Raw genomic sequence first — 11,164 nt, 5'->3', positions numbered from 1 at the left:
GTTCTGAAGATGAACGAAAGTCTTACGGGTGTGGAACGACACGAGGGTGAGTAATTAATAACAAATTCAAACCCTTTAATAAATTACGCATAAATTACACTTTCACAGAATATTGACCAACAACTTTGTGTTCTAGCTCTTAATGGAGTCCTTTTTTAGAAAAATTGTATAACAAACAATTCAAGTATAATTTAAAATTGTTCACATAATACATCCTGTGAAAGACACATTAGAGCATTTTCATCTGGATATAGATCACAAATGCTCTTTTTGTAATTGTGAAAGAGTCTACTGTGCATTTATTTTTTCAATGTCCCTGTTCATCTTTCTTTTGGTATGAAATGTCACAAATTAATTGCAACCTAGTCTTACATGTCATCTGTTTTACTTCATTCAAATCAATATGACTTTTCCATAAGAAAATATATATTATCAATTTATATAATTGTCTCACTGCACATGGTTCAAATCTGAGAATTTTAAGATGAATTCAATCTCAGTCTGTTTCGCAAGATTTTGTCTTCATTTTGTTTCATCATAAACATAACTTCTGCTTTTATATCGTTTGACACGTATGAAAATGTATATAAACATCTAAAGATATAAAGGTGTTTGTTTTCTCTCATGTTTATAACTTATTTGTCTTTCTCTGGTCTCTCTTTAATCTGTTGCTCATACAGTTTCTTTCACAGATTTACATTCACTCTTCTATATCTATCGCTCCAGTCCAGACTCATCACTACACTAGTGACTGATCTCCACCTGTCAAACTAACATGGAGCGTTTACTGAATTCCAGTATTTTACTATTGATGGACTTTAATGATGGATCCTCCCTCTCTCTGTGCTCGACAGACGCGGATCATTTGGGACCAGGTGACTCCCATGATCACTTGTCGCTCTGATTGGTGACCAAGTGGAAGAGGATACAGTATCTTTGTTAGTCTGATTTTCCTCAAGCGTTTGCAGGTCTTAAGTAAAGGAAGCTGTCGGGAGGTGGAGCCGTTTTCTTTGCTCTTTCACTGCCGCCTCATCAGGTCTGTCAGAGGATCGTTGAAATCTAAATGAATCTTAATTTATAACAGTGAAGTCACTGTATCTTCAGTCTGTTGATTCTGTTGACTGTGAGTCTCTGTAGTGGATCCTTATTCACCATCAGACAATCATGAGGAGATCAGACTGTCATGTGCTAAAATAAAACACAAACAGTCACATGTCCAGTATGAAACATTATGTCTGTCACATCTTTTCCTAAAATAACTTAACACTAACTAGATAAGCTTTATCAATTCATTCTCACACATGATAATAAAGCTTCTGTCTGATGCTCAAAGTCACTTTACAAAATCAAGAGGTCATGAAAGGTCACTTTCACACAACGGACAGCTGATCCAGAACCAGCAGAAATCATCATTACACTCCACTACAAATTTAATATCAGATGTTGCAACTCCTAATGTAATAACTGCACATAATGTAATACGTATTACATTATTATTGTAATAAAATGTTCATAATGTAGTGATTTTATCAAAACAATAAAATCTTGAGCTCATAATAACAATTTTTACATTATGAGAAATTTATTACGTTATAAACTCACCATATTGTCATAACTGTAATAGCTTTTAAAACATAAAAAACATTAGTATTGTCTTTAAAAAAAATAAAATAATTCCAGTCTTAAACTGCCTGCAAAATGCAACAGATTTTAATATTCATGCAATTATTATGATTATATTTTTATTAAACATAAAGCATTGGTATTCCATTTTAAAATCTAAATCCAATCTTAACCTGCCTACAAAGTCCACCAGATTACTGATATTATTATTATTATTATTATTATTACTAGTTATTTTATACATAATGTTTACATACTGTTAAATACCAACACTGTGTACAAATGTTGTATATATAGAAACCCTCACGGTATGAATATAGCAATGAGGTGTGTGTGTGTGTGTGTGTGTGTGTGTGTGTGTGTGTGTGTGTGTGTGTGCGCGCACGCGCGCGCGCGAGAGAGAGATAGATCACGTTATCTGCTTCAGCAAACATTTCTTCGCGCAAAACAAATCCTGAATGTACATCAGAGGACATGTTGAAAAAGTAGTATAGTATAACTTACAATCATGTACAGTGATTATAAAGAGTCTACACACCTCTGTTAAAACAGTTTGGTTCTGTGATGTAAAAAAGAAACAAACATTTTCCAAGGCATTAGATACTAAAGAACACAGTGACAACAATCATCAACAAGAGGAGAAAGTATGACACAACTGTGACAATGTCAAGAACATTTCCCCTCCAAAATTGATGACTGTTGTCACTGTGTTCAATGGTATATCTAATGCCTTGGAAATGTTTTGTAGCCCCTCACTTTAGTGAAACCTTTTCTTCTTTGTGGCCCACAGCTAGCGTGTAACCAAGAAAATGTCATAAAAATCTTACAAGAACAACTGAGATTTATTTGGAGTTAATCAGAGTCACTTCAGGTGAATTCAGGCGTGTGCTATCACACATGAGCTTGATGATTAGTTCATTCTGAAGGTCATTTTTTCAGTGGCTGTAATTTCACATTAAAGGTGCAAAAGTTCTGATTTTATTTGTCTTTCTTTCTTTTTTACATCACAGAACCAAACTGTTTTAACAGAGGTGTGTAGACAGAGGTGTTACAAGACTGTAAGTTATACTGTATTTTTCAACATGTCCTCTGATGTACATTAAGGATTTGTTTTGCTGTAACTTGTATTAAAGTGAAGAAATGTTTGCTAAACTTGTATTCTGTGCTGCGATTGTCTGAAGCAGATCATGTGATTTTATGTTTTAAAAGCTTATACAATTATGACAATATCACAATGTTTTTGGTAAGTTTATAATGTAATTAATTTCTCAAAATGTAAAAATTATTACATTATGAGCTCAAAATTTCATTATGTTTTGAGAAAATTGTTACATTATGAACATTTTATTACAATAATAATATAATACTTATTAGATTATGTGCAGTTATTACATTATGAGTTTCTACAAACCCAAACCTCAGATTATCACACACACAGAGACAGTTAAAGGTGCCCAAGAATGCTTTTTCACAAGATGTAATATAAGACTAAGGTGTCCCCTGAATGTGTCTGTGAAGTTTCAGCTCAAAATACCCATAGATTTTTTTTAATTAATTTTTTTAACTGCCTATTTTGGGGCATCATTAATTATGCACTGATTTTTTTCAGTGCGCTGCCCCTTTAATTCGCGTGCTCCCTGCCACACAAGCTCTCGATTATATTACAGCACATTTACAAAGTTCACACAGCTAATATAACCCTCAAATGGATCTTTACAAGATGTTCGTCATGTGTGCTGTATGCATGCTTCGTATTATGTGAGTAAAGTATTTATTTTGATGTTTATATTTGATTCTCTATGAGTCAAACTCATATGCTCTGTGGCTAACAGCTAATGCTACACTGTTGGACAGATTTATAAAGAATGAAGTTGTGTTTATGAATTATACAGACTGCAAGTGTTTTAAAAATGAAAAATAGCGACGGCTCTTGTCTCCGTGAATTCAGTAAGAAACGATGGTAACTTTAACCTCATTTAACCCTCTGGGGTTCTTCATTTATGAATCACACTCAGGGTCTTCGGGTCAAAAATGACCCGGAGGGTGGGATTAAGATTTTAAAAAAATTGAGTAAAATCAATTAAATATATTTTTGTTCAATAATATTTTTTCTTTTCTTTTTTGGTGTTTTGAGAAATTTTATGATTTATAATTAATATTTATGCAATATTTATGACCAATTTTTTCCCATTGAATATAATAGAAAAATATATATATATATATATATATATATATATATATATATATATATATATATATATATATATATATATATATATATATATATTTTTTTTTTTTATTAAAGCTGTATTTCATTTTAGAGACATGCCTAGGCCTCATGAAAACAATTTTTTAAATGAGATTGGTGCCATCCGGTGGACACATTGAGCATTTTTATCATGCAATACCCCAGTTTTACCACTAAATTGCACTATAGCTCTCTGTAGAAAGGCTTGTGAATTCTAGTGATTTTTGCACATATTTGCCCATTTTTTTCAGGTTGTTGATTTTAATATATAATAACAGATTCTCAAAGACTATTTTTGTCAAGTTTTTGTTTGTTTGGTTGGTTTAAATGGTAATTTGAAGTGCCAGTTTTACTTTATAATACAGTCAAACCTGAACATTGCATTGGAAAGAGAACAAATGGAAAGCATTTTGTTACCCATTGTTTTAATTCTTAATAAAAATGCAATTCTTTCAGTCATAACATATTTTTATTAATCTTTCATAATAAACATTTTCATTAAAATTATTTTTTTGCAATTCAATGAACAAATTCAATGAACAGTAACTCAAAATTGGCAACATCAAATAATGAACAAAAAACTAAAATAACAATAAAAGTATAATTATTATCAAACAATGGAAAATAGAAAAATAAAAAAGTGTTTTAAATATCATAACTATATATTTACATATTATTATGTGCATACTATTTACTTAGGCTATTCTATGAACAGTAACTCAAAATTGGCAACGGCAATTATAAACAAAAAACTAAAATAACAGCAAAAGTATAATAATTATAAAACAGTAAATGGAAAATAGAAAAATAAAAAAAATAATAAAATAAGTGTTTAAATATCATCCTAACTATATTTACATATTATCTGCAAATTTACATAATTGTAATTAGTGTGTTTTGCACGTCACAGATCACAACTGAGTGTCTAAAACAATTATTTTTTATAAACAGAAGAATTCCATCCTTTGATCTTACTCTGTGTGTGTGTGTGTGTGTGTGTGTGTGTGTGTGTGTGTGTGTGAGAGAGAGAGAGAGAATGTGTGTGAGTGTGAGAGAGAGACACAGTTCTCAATGTTCTCTGTTACAGTCTTACCAGTCTCACATCTCTCTCTCTCTCTGTGTGTGTGTGTGTGTGTGTGTGTGTGTGTGTGTGAGAGAGAGAGAATGTGTGTGAGTGTGAGAGAGAGACACAGTTCTCAAAGTTCTCTGTTACAGTCTTACCAGTCTCACATCTCTCTCTCTCTGTGTGTGTGTGTGTGTGTGTGTGTGTGTGTGTGTGTGTGTGTGTGTGTGTGCGCGTGTGTTTACATGTGTTCAAGAGCATTTTGGATCCAATGTCTCCCCATTTTTTTGATTCATTGATTTTATTCCACATATTCTCAATTTTCCCTGTTACAGTCTCATATTTCTTTCTGTGTGCGTGTGTGTGTGTGTGTGTGTGTGTGCGTGTCTATTTTGCAATCTTGATGGCTTACAGTCTCATGCTTTCATGCTTTCATTGCTGTGTGCTTTTTTTCTTACTTTGTGGTTAAATAGTTGATTTTATTTCACACACTTTCCAAAATTAGCTTTTACAGTGTCACACGTTCATTTGTGTGTGTGTATGTTTATGTGTGTGTAGGTGTGTGTGTGTGTGTGAGTGTGTTTGTCTGTTTTGCACTCTTGATGTTTTAGAGATTCACCCCTTCAATGTTGAGTCATTTTTTTATGCATCCTGGCTGATTTGTAGATTGTATGCACAAAAAAACTCTGTATTTTCATGTTTTTGCCAATTTCCCATTCATTTCCTATAGTCATTTTTGACCCGAAGACCCTGAGTGTGACTATTTTTTTTACGACCACTTAGACTTTTCAAATCCTGTCCCCAATTTTTTTGGGTGTTCATATACCAAGTACCAAAAAAAGTCACCAAGTTTCAGACCATTCCGATGAAGCTACGATTTTTAAATTTTTTTTAAAAAAAATCTTCGGGTCGTTTTTGACCGAAGGACCACATTAGCAACATGCTAACGAAACATTTAGATAGACAATTTACAAATATCACTAAAAATATCATGCTATCATGGATCATGTCAGTTATTATTGCTCCATCTGCCATTTTCGCTGTTGTTCTTGCTTACCTAGTCTGTTGATTCACCTGTGCAGATCCAGACGTTACTGGCTGCCCTTGTCTAATGCCTTTCATAATGTTGGGAACATGGGCTGGCATATGCAAATATTAGGGCGTACACCCCGACTGTTACGTAACAGTCGTTGTTATGTTGAGATCCGCGTGTTTTCCGGAAGTCTTTTAAACAAATGAGATTTATATAAGAAAGAGAAAGCAATGGAGTTTGAAACTCAATGTATGTCTTTTCCATGTACTGAACTCTTGTTATTCAACTATGCCAAGGTAAATTCAAATTTTGAATCTAGGGCACCTTTAAAGGGTAAAAGCTGGAAATAACATTAATATTTTCACAATCAGTCACAACACTATGAGCAGAATTAAACTCAATTTAACACAGTTTAAAGTTCAGAGACCTACAGAAACTGAAGCTGAATTTACAGTTTTTTTCAATTGCTAACAAGCATTTAGCAATACTTAAAGTACTTTTTCTAAACTCTTAACACAGCAACACACAAACATCACACAGTTAGCCAAATAGTTAATTTTCTGCCCAAAACCATATTTTGTTATATAAACACAAACTCCACATTTCAAAATGCTAAAAACCTTTTTCAACACATACTAACTCTATCAAAACACAGCAAAACTGATTCAAAATCGAGTCGTTCTGTCAAAACATAGCACTAGTTTTCTATTCAACATGAACATATAGTCAATCAAAGCGCAATGACTGTCAAAATACTAACAGTTGATGGCATTATGAAAACTGCATTACTTGTCATGTTTCGGTTCAAACTGGAGAAAATATGAAATCCATTGTTTTTATAATTCAGTTTCCTTTTACTACAGTAATAGTATAATGCATGCAAGCCATTCTACATTTTTGGTTGAGTGTTGAATGTGTGCATTCTTGGCAACAGAAGTGAGTCATTATTTTATAGAACGTGCAGTAGAAAAAGAGAAGAAGGAAGTAACAGAATTGCTCAGGGCAGCTACTGGTCAGATGTGTCCCCTATGCAGAACTTCAGTGTCCCCCTTGGTTGAAATCTCTTTCTGGGGTTGGGTGTATGGTGTTGATGGTGCCCATAGATGGTGGGATGGTGTCCCCTTGGTAGTTAGTGCCCTACGCAGACCACATATTCTGCATATATGGAACAATGGTAGTGGAATCGTTGTAGTAAAAGATTTACATGAAGCTTTTACTGAAATGAAAACATGAAATTGCTGCCATTGATCAACAACAAATCCAACATACATGGCCTTTGGTTACTGTTGAAGCTTTTTTCCACCACAGAATAAAAAAAGTATAAAAGGTAATTGTGACTTTTTATCTCACAATTCTGACTTTTTCCCCTCAGAATTGTGATATATAAACAATAGGAATTGAGTTTAAACAGTCAGAATTGTGAGATAAAAAGACATAATTACCTTTTTTATTTTCTATTCATGGCAGAAATAAGCTTTCATAGGTTCCACGTGTAAGTGAAAAAACAGAGATGCACAGTCCAGCATTCTTCCTCCTCTCCCATACCTCTTCTTCTCCCTTGTCCTGATCCAACTTCTCCTTTCCTCCTTCATCTATTCCTCTCCCTTACCCAGATATTATTTTCTCTCTGCTCCTCTGTGTTGTTCTTCATCCACACTGAACGAATCCAATTCAAAGAGTCCTATTTTACTGTGTATGTCCATGTAATGGAAAGAAGTTCAACCCCTGACTATACTTCCAACTGAGACTGGAATCTGCTCAATATTTCAGTGATCTACTAATTAAAAATGCTTATCAATTGTTTCAGTATTTGTTTTATATATTTTTTTCAATACTTTTGAGCTGCTGTTGTTGCAGAATTAGAGGTTTTATCCTATATTTAAAGATTGGAACATTGGGTCTTCATTTCTGACTTGCTGTGTTTAAGCATTTGCAAATAAGATGAGAAAGATCCATGATTTTGGTATGAGGTAAGCTTATATGAAAAGAAAATTTAAGCATTTAAAAAATGTGTTAATTGATTGCATTTTGTGTGAAAACGACATGAATTGTGTTAATGGTATGGCCACAACAGATGGATGTTCTGCTAAATGTGTTTAGAGTTTTGAAAATGTGACTACAGAATGGACAAATGTATGTTAGCAATTGAAAAAAACTGTAAGACTCATTATCTGATGATCTCAGACACAATATTCACACACATGTGCTGTTACTGAACCTGGTACAATTTCCTTTTATTTCTAGTAAGTAAAACAGCCATTTAAACTTTCAATGAAAATGTGATGATGAAAATTGTAAAAAACTATTGTTACCATAGTGTCTGCAGTTTATAATGTGGATCATCCGTCAGATCAGAAAGCAGCTTCACTCCCGAGTCTCCTAGTTTATTCCTAGACAGATTCAGTTCTCTCAGGTGTGAGGGGTTTGATCTCAGAGCTGAAGCCAGAGCAGCACAACCTTCATCTGTGACACCACAATCCATCAACCTGTAGAGAACAATGACACACTCTTCACTCTCTCAGATCAGATCAACAGACACTGAGCCTCCAAATCTGCAAAGCTTTACATTACCAGTAAATAAATAAATAAATAAATAAATAAATATCATAATACTGTCAATATGAAATACATACACATACTCACTCATTAGGTCATAAAATACATCAGTTTGGTTTAGGGGATATAAAATACAGTTTGTACAGTATAGAAATCATTATTTCTATATTAAGTCACCATAAAACATTGAAACCCAATGTGTGTGTGTGTGTGTGTGTGTGTGTGTGTGTGAGGGAGAGATTAATGTATTTGTAAACATTTTAAGGAACTCTTGAAACTAATGTAATTAATGTCCAATAAAGGCTGTATTAAAGCACTTAATGACATTTTCAGTCTTTCCGTGACCTAATCTAAAGTGAGAACTCTTTATGGTTAATAAGTTTTTAACAAAACTATTTATCTAACTCTTTACATATGAGCTAATTAAACAATAACAATAACTAATTTTTCACATATAGTCTAATATTGTATTAACGACAGTTTATAAACTATTAATTAACTATAAACTAAAAGTTTGCAAATGATTTATAGATTCTTTGTTACTGAATACTTATTATAAAGTGTTATTGTTATTTCAATCTGGTCGCCGTTAATTGTAATTGTTCCTTTTGTATGCAATGGTGTTATTCTTCAATCAATAAATAAATAAAAATAAAGATCAATTTGTCTGATAGCATTATTATTATTATTATTATTATTATTTTCAAGATTTCTGTAGATATATTGTTATCTTGAATTATTTTGGTCACGTTAATTGTAGTGAAAGATCTGATATGGTGACAGCCCTGGTTCAGGTGAAACACACAAAACTTCCATCTTTTCAGCTGCAGATACACATTTTGAGGCGATGCTCATGCTTTTGCAAGGTTGGTCTGTTTGCACAAGCATTACAAGATAAGTTGATTTACACCAAACATTTGTGATTTAAAAATCCCTCTTCACTGTAACCTTTGTCTGTTGTTTGTAGTTTGTTTGGTTTATTTAACTGTTATTTTTACTTTCTTTTGCAGGATAATAATAAACTGTAAAAAATGAATGTGATTTTAACTGTAAAATATTGTAAAAACGCTACAGAAAAAAATGGTTAATAGGTTAACAGTAAGTTACCATACTATATACAGGGAAAAACTGTAAAAGCTCTAAACAGATATTTTATGTAATTTTACAGTAAAATGCTTGATTACAGAAAAATGCTGTAAAAAAACTACTTTTTATAAGTAAAAATGAACAAATCAACGTATAATTTACAGTCAAAAACTGTAAACTGATATTCCTACAATTCTCTGTGACACTCCACATTTGAAAGTATTAAAGTTTTAAGTATTAAGTAAAGTTTAAATAATCATGTTTCATAATAGTTTTTGTTATCAGTTATGTACATTAGGGTTTTATGTTATATCTTCTGTTGTTTAATGAATGTTTATTGCATTATTTAAGTATTGTGGGTTACCATGATGGTGTTTTGCGTTTGCTTGAATGACTCTTTGCGCCTTCTTTATATTAGTATATATTTCAGCTTGTGAAAATGCTATTTGTGATGAACTCTGATTCTTCATGTGGCTTTCTCTTTTTAACACCGCATTATTACGGTGGTTGTCAGCATATGTTAAAGGTACAAAACAGATTTTAGTAGTAGTATGCATTGTTGAATTTACTGGTATAAAACTTTCTTGTTTGTAAGTTACAGTTTTATTCTGTAACATTTTTCTGTAAATGTGTTTACAGTTTTTCTGTATTTTTTACAAAATTATTCTGGCAACCACAGGTGCCAAAATGATTTTGTAAAAAACTACTGATTTTTTTGTTTTACAGTGTATATTTAGATCTAAATTTTCTTTTTTTCAGGTAGACTCCTCACTCCTTCCTTCTACTGCTGGCAGGATCTGACGGTTCAAGCAGGAATTTGTCACTGAACTGACGTATGGGGTTTACGCCAAATGATATTTTGTCTGCACTATCTACATATTAATCCTTATTCACTTCCAGTCTTTATGATCTTACCTCAGATCCTCCAGGTTACAGTGAGGATTCTCCAGTACAGCAGAAAGTAGCTTCACTCCTGAGTCTCCTAGTTTATTCAGAGACATTTCCAGATTTCTCAGGTGTGAGAGGTTTGATCTCAGAGCTGAAGCCAGAGCAGCCCAACCTTCATCTGTGACACCACAATCCCTCAACCTGTAGAGAACAATGATACAATCTTCACTCTCTCAGATCAGACACACAGATCAGATTAACAATTTCTCATGATCACATTCAAACTAACAGTGTGATGATAAGGTAAGAGAGACAATGAGAAATTATATTCTTCTTCTTTTTGCCGCTGAACACAATATTCAGATACTGAAACTCTGACATCAAATTCTAGGAAATTGTTCAATAAAGTCATTATTTAGTATTTTTGGCACACAAAGTATTCTTATCGCTTTAGAAAAATTAAGGTTGGACCACTGTAGTCACATGGACTGTTTTAAATATGTCTTTATACCTTTCTGAGCATTGAAAGTGTAAATTAACTTGCTGTCAATGGAAGCCTCACTGAGCCATTGGATTTCATAAAAAATATCTTAATTTGTGTTCTGAAGATGAACAAAGGTCTTATGGATGTATATGCACGATCGACGCTGAGAGGTTGTTTGAGTGA

At 32.8% G+C, this 11,164-nt stretch overlaps 1 protein-coding gene across 1 annotated transcript in view; it reads right to left on the bottom strand.

Annotated features, from left to right (window-relative positions):
• Positions 1-273: 273 nt before the first annotated feature.
• Positions 274-11,164, bottom strand: part of LOC125269404 (ribonuclease inhibitor-like) — a 28,602-nt gene continuing 17,711 nt past the window's right edge. Inside the window, exons 4-6 of the mRNA XM_048192356.1 lie at positions 10,525-10,698; positions 8,280-8,453; positions 274-1,188 (exon numbers count right to left, since the gene is read on the bottom strand). Of these exons, the coding sequence (XP_048048313.1) occupies positions 1,182-1,188; positions 8,280-8,453; positions 10,525-10,698 (355 nt within the window). The 3' untranslated portion in view covers positions 274-1,181. The remainder of the gene's footprint in view (positions 1,189-8,279; positions 8,454-10,524; positions 10,699-11,164) is intronic.

Source organism: Megalobrama amblycephala, linkage group LG5 (genome assembly GCF_018812025.1).
Source record: "Megalobrama amblycephala isolate DHTTF-2021 linkage group LG5, ASM1881202v1, whole genome shotgun sequence".
Classification (NCBI taxonomy): domain Eukaryota; kingdom Metazoa; phylum Chordata; class Actinopteri; order Cypriniformes; family Xenocyprididae; genus Megalobrama; species Megalobrama amblycephala.
The sequence above is the reverse complement of the archived record's forward strand: the minus strand, read 5'-3'. Positions and strand labels throughout refer to the sequence as shown.